Below are 16822 nucleotides of genomic sequence, written 5' to 3'. Positions count from 1 at the left end.
ATGTTTTAATGTTGCGAATTGGAACATCTGTACACCTCTTGAGAATCACTTAAATCAGAACTGACCGTCTCGGCAGGCGGACCGCTACGGTTGCTTGCGAGCTCAGAAGCTACCACACCGACATCGCCGCACTGATTCAGACGTGTTTTTAGCGAAAAGTTCAAATGACCCAGGGAAGTGCGAAGGTCAACTTTCTTTTGGAAAGGTCACGTGCAAGACGAGTCGCGCAAAGCAAGGATTGGTCCTGCCACCCAAAATATTCCGAAGTTTCGACTCGCCGTGACTTTGTGAGGAGCACATTACGTGGGTCAACATCATCATCTCAAGGGGGAGTCACGGCTTCGGTGCCTTTCGTACCAACAATGACCGACCCTGTTGAAGTCGAGGAGCAATTCTACTCCAGGCTGCATGATGTGATCCAGTTGAAGCCAAAGTAGTCATTGAGGACAATTTTTCAATACCCGGCCGTGAAGATTTTACGCGGCGTGGCTTACTCGGCGAGCCGCTGTCATCAGCGATGGCTCGCCGTTACTGACATCCCCTGCTGAGTAGCAACTAGAAACCATTTACACAGTTACTAAAACGTGTTCATACTCCAGCCGTCAGAATGAACCCACACATACCAACCAGTGAGTAACAATGCCACAAGCCTATCAAACACGTGGGTCTGAACCCCCTTAGAACTCACTGGCCGGCTGGGAGGTGTCCAAGCGCACATCTTGAATCTTGTAACAATTAAAATTATCAATATCTGGTGTGTGATTAATGAACAGAGTAATTCGTATAAACATCGAAGAGAAGCAACGTATAATTGTGTTAAAGGCATAAATGAGCAATGTTAATAATATGTATAATTAAGTATGAGTACGATACAGCGATACGAAAGCCAACGGGACAGCTGTTCCAGTAGGGGGCTCCCACAGCACATGTTGTAAGACATCGAGGGTGGGCCAACTACACTCGAGGTGCCCTTTAATAACGTCTGGTTTAGAAAAAAAACAGTAGTGTTAGTTTAGCGTGGTCGACTGCTGGTGAGCGCCAAGATATTGAGTATTTTGAAATGAGTCCACAGTTTGTTGGCTTCAGCAAAGCCCATCAATGAAATCTGCTCGTGTGGATCGTTACATTACAACACCGTGAAAGGAGGATCTCATCCAGCGGTCGATTGATCGTAGCTGATGGTGATGATATAGTCATTAATCGTATAAAGATAAAAGAGATACCAAGCGCAATATTAGCTTAAATGAACCGCACGCTCTTATCTAAAGACTGCATTGGCTCAGAAGATGAGCGCTGCTGCTACGCCACAATGGAGGCGTAGACGACGTCGTGATCCTGGCTGGTTGGAGCTTCTCTGCGCGCGTCTGCGCCCACGATCACCGCGGCATATGTCACTTCGCCATCGTCCACCTGCAAGACGGAGAAACACGTTCGGAATCAGTACAAACAAATCGACTCCATCCACACCACTGCACTGTGCTGGGATTGCCACCAGTGGCTCAGGGCGATTGACAACAGCTGCGGACTAACTGAAAGCTCATTTCAGCAGGAAATAACTTTTTATTTTTTAGCATCCACATTTTTACCTTTCCATCTATAAAAAGTATCTAAATTAGGGCTCACCTTTGTAAGCTTGTTTGCCCAGCAAGACTATGTGTACGTGCATCCTGCATTGTTCTCGCAATAGGGGGCGATGTTGCTGCCGTGTCTGTAATTTTCAGGTAATTTTTCATCATTGGGATGGCTGTTGAACTTCTTTTTCACCGTACGTAGCCAACCATGTTTGGCCAATACCAGTTACATTGTTTTTGCTTTTTACTTTGGGAGGAAACCATGCAGAACAGGGATTACATACAAATTCCTCGCAAAGGTGCACGAGTTGGGTATTGAACCTAAAGAGTGCTTACTGTGAGGCACGAGTGTTACCACATCGCCCTGCCTCCCCGCTGATGTCTGGCATGTGTGCGTAGACGTCAAATCACTCAGATGTATAAATGAATCATGTCACATCTGTGGAGACAATTTCACAGTATACCATAGAATAAATTAATTGCAATGTGGCCCACAGCTTAAACACCCTCCTTGTATGGCAACATCAATGGAAGAGCTAGGGCAATGGTTCCTAACCTCTTTTGGTTCACCGTCAAAACATATGTTCATGGGCCAGCGAATGTGGTGCTTTGTGGAGAAGTAAAACAACGCAATAATTCCGCAGACCACAGCTACCATGCACTTGCAAACCACCGGCGGTCTGCATGCGACAGACGGGAAACCACAGGCGCTGAGCAGCGCTTCGCAACTGGCGTGCCGCGGCGCACAGTGGTCTGCCGCGGCAAGGCCACGTGGCATTCCACAAGCGAGGCCAGACGAACTCCCCTCCGTGCCGTTCAGTGGCCCATCCAGTCCCCCCACCCCCATCTAATTCCTCTCTGCAGTAACGGCGCACGGCCGCCAGCACCCCCCCCCCCCCCCCCTGCTGCATTGCCACACACACGCCCGGACATCGCGAGAACCGATCAAGCTCAAATGTGCGCCGTGGGATAATAAACAAGGTTGCGAAATCAGTGGCCTAGAGGATTTTGAGAAATAAAACGACTACGTGATGAGTCAAGTCTCTTTGTTTTGGTACAAACTCTTAATGAGTTTAACACGTTGCAGGCTCTCGCGACCAATATCATCCATAATACAGGTTTTTTGTTTGTTTAGATCGCGTAAATAGAATTACTGGCGAAACGTCGTGCTCAGATTGTAAATGTCGTGGCTTGGCTCTCCAACACACTGTACTAGTATATTACACTATACACTACACTATACACTAGTGCTGTACTAGTATATTACACTATACACTACACTATACACTAGTGCTGTACTAGTATATTACACTATACACTACACTATACACTAGTGCTGTACTAGTATATTACACTATACACTACACTATACACTAGTGCTGTACTAGTGACGAATTGGCACGTTCTGTTTACATGACAACCCTTACTAGTTGGCTGTGTCGGGTGGTGGCGGGTTTAACAACACATTTATATATTTACGCCAACTAACCTCAAAAACCTCTATGATGGATGTTATTGGTCGCGAAAGCCTGCTACGTGTTAAACTGAGGGCAACGTGGTTATGCTGAAGCTGCGCAATCAGTTGAGAACCGTGGTCATGAGAACACCCAGTTTGTGGCATTTTTGACATAAACTTTTTTGTTTAATGCTACAACATTGAGCTACAGGGAATGGTATAATTGAAGTCACAGCCATACGCATATTTCAGCAATTGCGCAACTTCCTCGCCCTCGCAAATAAACGAAGTGGGATTCTGAGCTTTATTAAAGGCACATGTCGTTTGGATAATTATGCCATCATACATATTTAAATTGCAGTCGCTTAACTTTTCAGAATTATTTTCATAGTAATAAAGGAGGAGAATGTGATACATTTGGCATTTATCGTAGCTTTAGAGGTACTACTGCATTCGACGCTTCTGCATCGCGACCTTCCCCATCGCGGTTTCGATATACCGCGGGGTCAGCATAAGACATTAAATGGGAATTTTTTGTGAGTTTGTGAAAGCCGCAGACGACACGGGAAGACCAGCAGACGACACACAAAGGTTAGTAACTCATAAATGCATAAAATATATGTACAGTACTGTATAACATTAATGTATTTGATATTTTAATACCATGTATATACACTTTTTTAAAGTAAAAATGTGTAAATCGGGAAGTAATAAAATAATAAAAATAAAATAATTCTCACGACGTTTCGGCCATCCTCAGGTGAAGACCAGATCTGTCGGGGAGACAGTCTCCCCGACAGACCTGGTCTTCACCTGAGGACGGCTGCTTGCGTTGTGGCCGAAACGTCGTGAGAATTATTTTATTTGTTTTATTTTTATTACTTTATTGCTTCCCTTCTACGTGACTTTACCGAAAGAACCAAGAAGATGAATCCCTGCAGTCACGAAAGCTTTAAATCGAAATGTGTAAATAGTTTGCGAAAGGAACTGCGGTTCTCCGCGCTGGCTTGGAGGACGCCAGCGTGTTGACAGGAGCCTGTCACGTGATATCTCGCAGTGATGTCTCGCAGTGATCTTTGTATCTCGCGTTTCTCGTTTCTTTTTGTGCCGTTTTAGTGCCCTAAACTACAAAAAAATTACGCGGTTTCTCTATATCGCGGGGGGCCTGCGCCCCCCAAACCCCCGCGATGTGAGGGTCGACTGTACTTACTTTCAAATGTGTTTTCATATTATTTTTCAATGCTTTTTGGGGGATGTGGCTCCAGTATGTCAACACTTGACAATATTGTTTCATTTCATTTACTTACATTTGGACTTGAGCTCTCACATTGCCCTGCACCAGACTTGTCTGGAAATTAAACCACAATGTTATTTATTGTGCACAATGTAACAGTTAAACATATACATGTATATTACAGTCCTGTATGTGTCTTCATCTAATGTAACTTAACGATTTTAGACTCAACGTTTTCATTCTAAATGCCTCTAGAGTTGTTTCATGGAAGCTGAAGTCATTATCTATTATTGGTTTTTCATGATGACATTTCTACTTGATCATATTCACAGCAATTATTGCCTTTCTCAGTGTCCCATGTTTCTGAACCGTATGTCGTAGCAGGTAGGTAATTTCGGCAATGTTTGTAAACATTATGTTTGAGGTCCATTGATATATTGCTTTTCAGGTTCAATTTTCAATCAATGCATTTCACTTGCTAAGGCGTACAGATGAAAACCATGGTCACTGTCAAAGAATAGGAAAACAGCTAGAGTTGATGCTCATGATAACAATTAAACTGAATATCAATATCACAGTGGGCTCTACAGTACAGTACTTATTATGCAGGGTGGCTGAAGACTGCAGAAACGGCCATGGTATAAATGCACCCATTTGGAGCAAGGCCAGTTGTGCTTATTTTTAAAGTGCTGGGTTTGTATCAAAATTTTACCATTGACTTCCACCTACCAGAACAAGCACGTGTGTTGCTTAAATCAGAACTCTGATGACTAAAACTAAAGCAGAAGTACATCTCACATATATCACAATCATTCGATGAATCATAAAGGTTACACTAACCAGCACTCGTGTTTTCGTATATGTGTTCTTTCGTCAGCTCCTGATTCACTTCCCGGTTGCTCTTCCTGAAATGTATGAATCGTGTAAATCCATCTTGTTCTCTGTAAATAACTCGTTCAACATATACATTCTAATTGCGGTGCACGATGAATAGAGCCTCGATGTCGCTGCACTTATCTCCCCCCATAAGTGGAAGATTAAAAGCAGCCCCCCCCCCACCCTCTGTGCACAGACGAATGACCACCTCGCCGATGAATGTGCCTCCCGCTCATTCGGAGGAGGGAGAAGCCATCCGCAGCCTCACGCCAGAGGGCCCGGACTGGCTAGAGAACTGTGACGTGAACCTTTGACAACTTGCTGCTGCTGCTGCTGCTCCTCTACAATAAGTCTGCTATACTGCAGCAACCCACACCACAGATAAAGAGAACAGTTGAGCGGTTCCATTCACTGTCATTCCACGTGATATAGCAGAGACAGCCTGATGCATTCTCAAGGTTTTATTTTGAACATTGTCATAAAATGTAGCCAAATATAGCCAGCGCGGCATCCACCGCCTAGGATGTACACACACACAGTGTATTTTAATCACTGCCATTTGAATCGCTGTAATCAAACGTATTCGACAGTAAAATTGCATTGATAGTAAAAGTTGACAAATTGATATACGGTTTGATAAAGATGAAGCACTGCATGAATCCATTACAAAACCTACTATCCCTTTAAATCCATAGTATTGTAGAACGTTACATATCTGGCTCGGTGGGGACTGAGGTAGAGGTGGATATGTGGATGGGTCAGATATGTGGTACTCGATAGGTAATGACGGTTACATCATGCAATGTTACTGCTTTGGCTGTGAGTGGTTCATTGACAGGGGCGGATATCCGACATTTTGTACTTTGTAGTTTTTCTTCTCCAAACTTGTGCAATGCAGTCTTGTCAAGTTCAAATTGATTTTCTTTAGGGGCCGATGAGCACGTTTCGCTAGGTACGGTGTGAAGGAAGTTTAACATACAGTACATGCATGAAGAAGTCAAGAGACCTGGGTCACCAAACTCAAGAATGCAAAACAAATCCATTAAGAAAGCAAAATAAATAAAATTCAAAACAAATTAAGTGAATAGAAATTAGAACAAAAAAATACCAGTTTGAAATGAGAAATCGAAAATATTGCACAAACACGTCTGAAGGTTAAATAATACATTCCCTAAAGTGCACATCAACTCAGGCCTATTATATTTAGACAGATACTATTACAATTAATAACCAAGTTGCTGAAACATTAACTTTAGATAAAGGGTCATTATTGTCATAGTAATCCAAGGGCGGTACAAACCTTTGTATTCGCCAGCGCCAGAACGTGATGAGTGCGGAGAGTGCGCACAGAAAGACGATCGCTGCGCTTGCTCCGATGAAAATTGCGCTCGCATTTGTCGGAGCTGGCTCCACGTTGTGAGATGTGCTGTCTTCCCCATGCTGGTTGATCGCTCGGCAGGTGTAGCCTCCGGGGGGCAGCTCCCCACAAATTCTCAGCGTGCTGCTGTAACGATTCGGTCCAGAACCTGCATCATCCGCCACCTCGGCGTTTAATGGGCGTGCAACTTCAGGCGGCACGTTCCACGTAATGTTCGGTTTTGGTTTTCCCTCCACGGTGCACCAGAAGATGGACGAGTTTACAGGATCGGTGACGTCCACTTTTGTCAAATTCCAAACTTGAGGGATGGCTGAATCAGAAAATAAATCAACTTAAAAGCATGCATATTGTGAACTAGCCTTTTGCCCGTAATTCTGAAACTTGAAAGCGAATAGCAGACTGCGACGTGATATATTTATTGCATCCATTCGTGTGCAATTCGTAAGGGCGCGGTGACACAGCTATTTCATGTGAAGGTTATAATCCCTTGTTCATCATGACGTCCTTTTTACTTCTACGTCTCAACAGCGTTACGGAGATCGCGTAACGTGAGGGTTCTGCATGTGTATTGAGGGTTGTGAGTTGACGCCGAGGAGGGGGGGGAGGCGCTTCGCCCCCCCCCCCTCCACGTGGAGTGACGTCACCCGCTAATTAGTATTAATGAGGGGCGGGTCCATGTGGAGGACGTAACCTGTTCATAATTATTAATGAGGGGGGCTGCTCAACGTGGAGTGACGTCACGCGCGTTACACACTGACAATCTTGGGTAAATATAGTAGTACATTTCTGATAATTAAGCATGTAATGAAAATTTTACTTCAATTCATACAATCACAAAAGCATAAAACCGTGCAAATACGAACTTATTTAATAGGTACGCAAATGTTAGCTTTTGGCGAATGCAGCAAATGAGATGTCACAGTCCAGACAGTAATAAGAAGAGAAAAGAAGTCTATGCTGCCATCGAATCGTGACCCACAATCATGCCAAGCAAAATGCATTACAACCCTAAAACACATCGGATCTACTGCATATACACACATATACATATACACACATATACAAAGATAAAAGATCCCCCGTACAGCCTTAACAGACTGTAGGGGCAAGTGCTGTTAGCGAGCACCTATGAAGGCCGGAACGGTACACGAGAGGGGTGGGTGGCCAGCACCACGCCCGACCGCCTTTGTCTCCCCAGTGGCGATGTTTACACACCACACCAGGTACTCATTTCAGGCTGAGTCGACCTAGGGGAGGCCCAGGACCGGTTCAGATAATCGTCACTGGTGTTGGCCGTGAGCGGGAATCGAACCCGGGTCGCTTGGTTCATAGCGCAGCGCGCTAACCGCTACACTATCGCTCCCCAAATACATGCATATACACACATATACAGACATACATACACACACCCGACTGCATCACGCTATAACTATCCACTTTCAACATTGACAACAAAAGATAATTTTTTTAGACTCAACTCACAGTGCACTTCAAGATGGATCGCCTGATGTGTTTCGTACCCATCTTCAATTTCAAACCGACAGTAATAATTGTCGCTATCTGAGTATTTCAGGTCCCGGATTTGGATGGAAGCGGTGCTGCTGTTTTCAGGGTCTCCAACAAGTGAGACGCGGCCGCTGAAGTCGGCGCGCGTCGTATTTGTAGTTCTGTTAAAGATGTAATATGAGGCATTTTCTCTCAAACACATTTGTTTGCTTCCAGATCACTTGAATCTTTTTATCAAAGTTCCTTTTGTTTGGCGGGTAGGTGAAGTTACACAACAGAGTGGCCTCCTTAGTCTTGAGTCCAGTGACTGACTTCGGAACGCAAATGGACCAACTATCAATTTTTTGACAGTCGAACTCAGAGGCAGCCAGACCTTCAAAGATTAATAAAAAAAAAGTATTATATATCTTAATCATAAAAATACATTTTAAACAGTATGTAATATATATTATGCAGCTCTACAGTATAATAATTAAAACTACAGTAGCAATGTAATTGATGTACAGTACTATGGTTACTATACTGACGTGGCAAGTAGCAATTAAAATGTATTATGCTCATAACAAGTGCTTAAAATCGTATGTATTAGAATTGATGGTGTGATTTATGCAATTATAAGTATTTACTAATTGTATGACTGTATCTATTACAGCAAAAGGCGCGAACAAAACTGTAGAAGCGAGACAAAAAACGAGAAACAATACGAAACGAGGCCGTCAATAAAACTGCGAACCCGAATTACATCTGGGGCCACATCTAGGGCCTGAGCACGTGAAATCATCCGCTTGGAATCCGCCAAGCAGTGATTCACGCAGGCTCCAAGAAAATCGTGGTGCAGGTTTTTTTTCTAAACACAATCGGGGTCCTCGTCACCCACTCCGAATGGGTCGAGTGGCATTCTCTTTTCATTCGCAGCCTAACAATGTGGAATCTGGCCTTCCGAAGCTCGCGCAGCATTGAGTCTTCTTGGCCACAGTTATGCCCTCACTCATCTATGCATGCGAAATGTGGACTCCTCTAATTGAACATCTGCACCGGTTAGAACCATTCAGACTGGCCTGCCAAGGATCCATCGTGGGTTTATCCAGGCTGTATCATGGGTTTAACTAGGCTGGATTGTGTGAGGACCTCACAAATCCTTGAAATAATCTGGATGTTGTCCCATCGGTGAGCTTCTCCGGCAGGTAAGGCTGCGTTGGCTGCGGCATGCAGCCCGCATTCCCAGCCACTGCATGTTCACGAGCTTTTGTTTGGCTGGATAGAGGCACTAAACGGGCACGATACGGGCGAGAGAAGAGATGAGCTGATTTGGTACAGGAGGATATGGAGTTGAGTGGACTTGTTGATGACTGACACGAGCGGTGTTAAGGCCGGCCTTTAGGCAGGAGGAGGCTCACAAAGGACGCTACTAGGCAGTTAGAGGTCGTCGCCTTAGAGGTACTCCAGGAAGAGTGGAGGGCAGAGGAGCGACGCTTATAATAACCGAGCGCCGGGCACAGGCAGTGCATCTGCCAGTCATCTCAGTCAACCTATGGCACCTGGGTCTGTCCCGTCACCTCCAGCCAGCAAGCCTTCGATCATTAACGTGCTCTAAAAGTGCATCTAGCCTGGCACAAGCACCGTGGTTACGCCATTCGCCACTGCGTGGCTGCGCCTCTGTACGTGTTATTCAATGTACAGAGGGAAGGTGTTTGTGTTGGATCTTACACATGTTACATTTGTTTTTGTTGAGAGAAAATGTGACCTAATGTTAGCAGTGGCCAGGTATCGAACTTACAGTAGGTCCCCTGCTCCATAGTGTAGTGCGCTAATTACAGCACCACCACTTTACCCCATGGATACAACAATCAATACATTCACTCTGCTATGAGCCTCGCTGAAGGTTTATTTGAAACAGATATCGTTACAGTAAAAGAGTACATTGACATATTGCCGTGTATACATTTTGTGTCGTTTAATTTTATATAAACTGATGCTTTAATAAGAGTAATATTTCTTATATTCTGCAATTTGTTTATGCATGCTCCTAGTATATACAATCAGAATAGAAGATGCATCAAATATAACGCAATACAAATTACAATTTAGTCAACGAGCAAATTTGGTTGACGGATGAACATTTTCCCAACAGCAACCAATGTTTGCCCAACTTTGCATGTTTACAGGGAACGTAGTATTAAAACAAGACACAAGTATTAAAAAGTAAATATGTTTCCACTTACCGAAAAGGGTCAGCATAAAAGTGATTGTGAACAAAAGTTGAATAATAATCATTTTTTCAATAGGAAAGAGTCTCAAAGCTTGCTTCTCATATATAGCCAAACACCGTCTCGAACCCAACGGTGAATAGTATCGTTGCATAATGTGGAACTACCAAGGGGCTCTGTTCATTTATACTCGATACATTCAGGAACTCGTTAAACATCCGGGGATTTACTTCCTGTTTATAAAACTACTATAACACTTCTTTATATGACCAGGTAAGGCTCACTGAGCTACAGTATACAGCTCTTTAGATGATAGCTCAACGCAGTGGCTTATTACGTGGATTTTTACAGCACACAAATACTCAACGCATGTTGCTAATTGTGGAGGGAAAACCGGAGGACGTGGACACCATGCAGACTCCAAATATACAGCAGGCGTCAGGCTTGGGATTGTACCCACGACCTCTTGCATACCAGGCGAGAGAGTTAACATCTCACCACCATGGCATAAATGAGCTCGTATAATAACACCTTTCACGAATTCCTTCACGAAATACACATTTAATAACGTTTTAAACCCTTTTATCTGGCATAAAACTGACACCTTTTTACAAGGGATCATGTTTGCATTAACCACAATACCTGCAGTCGAAATGCTGTTTTTTGTTTGCATTTTGACTGCAGGTATTGTGGTTAATGCAAATACGATCCCTTGTAAAAAGGTGTCAGTTTTGTGCCAGATAAAAGGGTAAAAACCCTATTATTATATTTTGCTACTGGCAAAGGAGGTCTCAAGATAATGAAATACAAATTTTATTAAACCACTAACGGTTGAAGTTTTTGAAAAAATAATGAATGAAGATTAAGTTTGTTTTAAAACTAAAAAGATTTGTTTTTATCAACAACGCAAACAACGTAAGGGGCCATCCATTGAGTAGGCACGCAAAAATCTGTCAAAACTTGACCCCTCCCTGTAGGCACGCGGAATTTTTACACCCCCCCCCCCCACCTGCGTAGGTTCGCCTGACGCACCCCCCCCCCCCCCCCCCACGAATCGTATAGAACGGCCGATATTTAATCGACGCAGAAACGATCAAGGATTAATAATATTAACGTGTTTAAGCAAACAGATTGTCCACTGCCGGACCATCTAACTAATTTGAAGGCCAATGTCGACAATTTATTATCGAGGCTTCACCCTCGCCCCCGTTTCCTATGCGTACATTGTCAGTAGACCCCCCATACGCAAGCGAACGCATTTGGGTTAACCCGCCCTCCCTCCTCCATGCGTACGTACTAAATGGATGGCCCCTAATATATATTTAACGTCATTAGATGAGGTTTAAAATGTCTGGGAAATGTATCTACTCTCCCACCCTGGCCAGAGATCGTGGAAGAGGTGGGGGTGACTGCGGTGCCCCCATGATGCTACTCGTACAACATCGCAATATGAAATACGGTTACTTTTGTTTGTGGGGATTTGGTTTGAGCCTCCATTTGTGGAAATATTTTCCCATGGTGTTTAGATCTTGGTTCAGAGTGGATTCGATGTCGTTGAAAGTGTCTGATTGCGTTGCTAGGGAAAAGTCATCCACATAAAGACATTTTTGCAACCTGCGTGCATCTCGTATAGACAATGAAGAGCATTTGCGCCAATTCTGAACCTTTTGGCAATTCATTGTTGAAGAATCGGGGTGAGCTGGCTTGGTCACCCACATAAACACCCACATACCAGGCCTATTGTTTCCAGGCGAAGAATGGTCCTTGCGAGCTTCAACATCAAGCCCTACATCCAGACTGTGGTGTAGGCCCATCACAAGTCCACGAAGGCTGTGCCGGTCTTGGATTTCTTCTGGATTATGACCTGAATGTGCATTGCAAGAAGCCAAAACTTGGTCACAGCAACTGCGTCCAGGATGGTGCGTCCCAGGAGTGTATAGGTCATGCACAGGAGTGATATCGCCCTATAGCCTTGCCAGATCGTCGGTTGGCTTTACCGGTTTGGGTATTGCAATGGCCATCGCGTCCCGCCATGCTTTTTGGATGCATCCGGTTTTCATGGTTTTGGTATACAGGTTTGCCAGCCATTGGAGTCCCCTAGGGCCGTAGGCGAGTTAGCTGGGAATTCCTCCCTTGAGAGCAGCGGGTGAAGAAGTCATTACCTCTTCCAGTGATGAGCTGTAACGGGGACTAAGTGTTTATACACAAGTGTTGCCTCTACCTCCACGTCTCCATCGTCAGAAGAACCCACTACACACTGGTCTACAGCCAAAATGCTTCCGAAATAAATGTAGTTCAACTTGACTAATTCCGGGTCACTAATAATTAAAATGATGCTTAAAATTGTTGATTGGCTCTAGTTTTCAAGGTATGGTACTGGATCAGTATGTACGACCCTTGACTAGGGAATGGCAGAGAATAAGTGAGTTATAAAGGGAAGGGATCTCAATTTAATCCAGAAATTACTAAAATACATCTTTGACTGGATCTATTACTAAATCCACGACTGGGTTTGGACAGTACTTGCTTTTTTAGCAAAACAATGAATGATGCTATCTGAACCTAGTATTGCATCATACATGATATGAATTTTATCATGTTATTCCTAGAAGACATGGATTATGCAATCATAACTAGGCTTACATCCCTCTGATGAACAAAGTGCCCTATATCAGCTCTAGAAATCTTACAGTGTTGTGCTCTCTTATTTGTCAGTGTTTGATTTTGAAAAGGGACACATTTCTGTTTAGCCAAAGTCAGCAGAGATGCCTCGTACTCGTGTGAACAAAGCAGATAACTTCTGCTATGTTTGTGGTGAAGTGACTTTTGCATCACAAAAGTGCAGTATAACCACGATGGTTAAGAAAGCCTATCACCTTTATTTTGGTTGCAAAATTGGAAATCAGGACTAAATGTGGGTCCCACACAAATGCTGCAACACTTGTGCAACAAATCTTCACCAGTGGTTGAACAGGAAAAGGAAATCTCTGCCTTTTTCAGTATCAATGATTTGGAGAGAGCCAACAGATCATATCAGCAATTGTTACTTCTGCATGGCGCCTCCAGTTGGGAAAGGTTTGTCAAAGAAGAAGTGGACTGTGCATTATCCAAACATTCCATCAGCTGTACGCCCAGTAGCCCACGGAGAAGGACTGTCGGTTCCAGATGCACCAGAACCATTCTCACTTGAGTCAGACGAGTAAGAGGATGAAACCTCTAGTCCTGAACCATCAAGGTCACATGACCAAGATGTTCTCCCATCCTCCTCCTCTGAACCACACCTCATAACACAAGGTGAACTGAAAAACCTTGTCAGGGATTTGGAACTACCCAAGAGTAAGGCAGAGCTGTTGGACTCCAGACTGCAGCAGTGGAATCTCCTGGCAGGTGATGTTAGGGTTTCCATGTTCCGTGACTGTCAAACGCATCTTGTGCCATTCTTCTTCATGGAAGGTGATCTTGTAGCCTGCAACAACATCGATAGCGTGATGGCAGCCCTCAACATCGTTCATGATCGAGATGAGTGGAGACTGTTCATTGATTCATCGAAGATGAGTCTTAAAGCTGTTTTGCTGCACACTGCCAATGTTTTGACATACATTCTAGTTGGTTATGCAGTCCATATGAAGAAAACATATGACAACAGGAAATAACTTTTGAGGTGCATAAACTATGACCAACATCAGTGGCAGCTTTGTGGCGATTTGAAGGTTGTTGCTCTCTTGCTTGGTCTGCAGTCTGGATACACAAAGTACTGCTGCTGTTTTCTCTGCGAATGGGATAGTCGTGCGAGAGATTCCCACTACATCAAGATAGATTGACCGCTCCGGTATTCATTTGGAACCTGGGAGGAAAAGTGTTCAGCATCCACCACTTGTTGAATCAAGGCAGATGTTGTTACCACCCTTACACATCAAGCTAGGTCTGATGAAGAACTTTGTCAAATCCATGGACAAAACACAAGCATCTTCTTGGTTCTTTCGGTAAAGTCACGTAGAAGGGAAGTAATAAAACAATACGTGACTTTATCGAAAGAACCAAGAAGATGAATCCCTGCAGTCACGAAAGCTTTAAATCGAAAAATAAAACACAAGCAACTTTCAAGTACTTCCGTGGAAAATGTCCAAGGTTAAGTGAAGCTAAGATAAAGGAAGGCGTCTTTGTTGGTCCTCAGATTCGTGAACTTCTTCGAGATGATGCATTTGACAGTGCAATGCGTGGCAAGGAAAATACGGCATGGAAGGCCTTCCAGTTAGTGGCAACATTTTCTCGGAAACAACAAAGCAGACAGCTACAGGGAGTTGGTGGAAAACCTCCTCAAGGCATACAAAAGCCTTGGTTGCTACATGCCACTAAAGATACATTTTTTTCACTCTCATCGAGATTGTCTCTCACCGAACTGCGGAGCAGCGAGCGACGAGCGTGGCGAGCGATGTCACCAGGAGATTGCGACGATGGAGAAACGCTCTCAGGGCAAATGAAGCCCATCAATGCTTGCAGACTATGGCTGGACAGCGACAAGAGATGCTCCATTTAATGAATACAAGAGACAAGCCAAGAAGCGCCGAGTAGACTCTGAATAAGGACTAAACTATGTACTTATATAGACATAATCGTTTTTGCCTTTTGTTTCATAATACATTTTATTTAACAAACCCTTTTGCTGATTTGTAAGTGTTACATGAAGAGGACAGGTGACATGTTATCATGTCAAGCAACCGTAAACACGTTAAAAAAAATTTAGGTTAACAATTTATCAGTACCCCTAGTCGCGAGGAGCCCATGTTCAATCCAGCAGTGGATTGAAAAAGCGCCTTGAATATAACTGTGTACGTCACTCGACGTTCGTCCATCATCGCACGGCACATACAGGCATTTTGAGAGCAGTGGCAGAGTGATTAGCGCACCGTGCTATTCATCTGGCGACCTGAGTTAGATTCCTCGCCATGGTTGTCCACACCAGTGATGAGCGACGCCTGATCAGGTCGTTGCCTCCTCTCCATACACCAGCCCACTGACAGTCGGGACGGTCAACTCACAAACAAACACAGCTGCCCTCCAAACATCGTTGCCGAGTGTCGACACTGCAGACGGAGTTAACGTGAACGTCCTGGGGAGCCTCTCCCCTACTCGAGCACACACAGTGGCCATCCTGGAAGAGCTGGGGGCATCCACACTCTGCCCCACCGCACGCTACGTGCCGGTCGACTACTGTGCACGCATTGAAACTGATGTGTGGACACGGACGGGGGATGTGGGGGCGGTGGTGCTGGGGGAGATTTAATGAACTCGCACAACCTCACGGTTTTTCACGTCTCTTTTAGAGCGACCAAACTTTTGTTCCCTAATTTTTCCCCTCGTAAAACTGTGGCCACCGCAACTGCAGCTGCTTGCCACACTTCTCGAATCGCCGGCACGCAGCGTCACGCAGCCGCGTGCTTGTGGCCTCGTGACGTCACAAGCAGCTCATTAGCATAGAGGTCAGGCCGCGTTCCACTCCACCCTCTCGTGCTCACAGAGTGCCCCCCAAGGGGTTTGCGCTGTTCCACACCAAGCAAATGCACCACACTCGGGATGGCGCTCGCGTTCGACAATGCACACGGTTGCAAAGTTCCAGACAACAGTAATGATATCGTGCCGTCTGAATATTCATAGCGCACAGAACGTCGTAACGACAGTGCAAACGATCACAAGTCCCTTAGAATGATGCTGCTTTGTGCTAAGTACAATATTTACGTCTAACGTGTGAAATGTACATCGTGTCAAATGCTGCACAATTTATTATAATTTATACATTTGTGAAATCAGTGTATGCGATGTTAATTAAAGCTGCAGTACAGCCATCATCATCAGACACGGCACATTAATTTATTATTTACTTTTGACCCCCTCCGCGTGCCCACTGGGTGTGTGACGTCACGTGACGGGGCCGCGACGTTCCGAGCGGAGAACACCACAAAGTCGCACCAAAAACAAAGATCCCCCGTATAGCCTGTCACAGACTGGAGGGGCAAGTGCCGTTAGCGAGTAGCATCTATGAAGGCCGGCACGACGGGGTGGGTGGCCAGCGCCACGCCCGGCCGCCTTTGTCTCCCTAGTGGCGATGTTTACACACCGCACCAGGTACTCATTTTTATTTTAGGCTGAGTCGACCTAGGTGAGGCCCAGGACCGGTAGAGATAATCGTCACCGGTGTTGGCCGGTGACGATTTTCGCTGTCGTCGGGTTCCTAGCGCAGCGTAGCGCTCACCGCTGCGACGCTCTTTAACACCGAGTCGGCGTTCACGACCAATGTCATCCATAAAAAAGTTTTCTTGGGGGGTTAGCTAAAATCGCGTAAATATTAAATGTGTCGTTAAACCCGCCACCACCCGACAGCCAACTCGTCAGGGTAGTCACGTGAGCACTGCCGCTCTGCACACCACCACCCTGCTCCTCGGGCACGCTGCGCTGCTCTACGTCGGCGTGGGAACGTCGCTGGAACGTCGCTGGAACGTCGCCGTGGTGCAGGTCGCCTGGAGCCGCTCGTTGACTCGTGCGCGTCAGTTCAAGGCGGACTGGAAGCCGGCCCTATTACTATTATTACTTCGCCAG

At 45.0% G+C, this 16822-nt stretch overlaps 1 protein-coding gene across 1 annotated transcript; it reads right to left on the bottom strand.

The window, feature by feature from the left end:
• Positions 1-16: 16 nt before the first annotated feature.
• LOC133361466 (CD166 antigen homolog) lies at positions 17-10376 on the bottom strand. Its single transcript, XM_061580387.1, has 6 exons — positions 10244-10376; positions 7998-8394; positions 6438-6825; positions 5102-5166; positions 4335-4375; positions 17-1410 (listed from the first exon to the last, which is right to left on the bottom strand). Exons 2-6 carry the CDS (start codon positions 8221-8223, stop codon positions 1300-1302), a joined length of 831 nt encoding a protein of 276 aa, XP_061436371.1. The 5' UTR covers positions 8224-8394; positions 10244-10376; the 3' UTR covers positions 17-1299.
• Between the last annotated feature and the right edge of the window lie 6446 nt (positions 10377-16822).

This window comes from Lethenteron reissneri, chromosome 8 (assembly GCF_015708825.2).
Source record: "Lethenteron reissneri isolate LAM-NWPU_2019-01 chromosome 8, ASM1570882v1, whole genome shotgun sequence".
NCBI classification, from domain to species: domain Eukaryota; kingdom Metazoa; phylum Chordata; class Hyperoartia; order Petromyzontiformes; family Petromyzontidae; genus Lethenteron; species Lethenteron reissneri.
The sequence above is the reverse complement of the archived record's forward strand: the minus strand, read 5'-3'. Positions and strand labels throughout refer to the sequence as shown.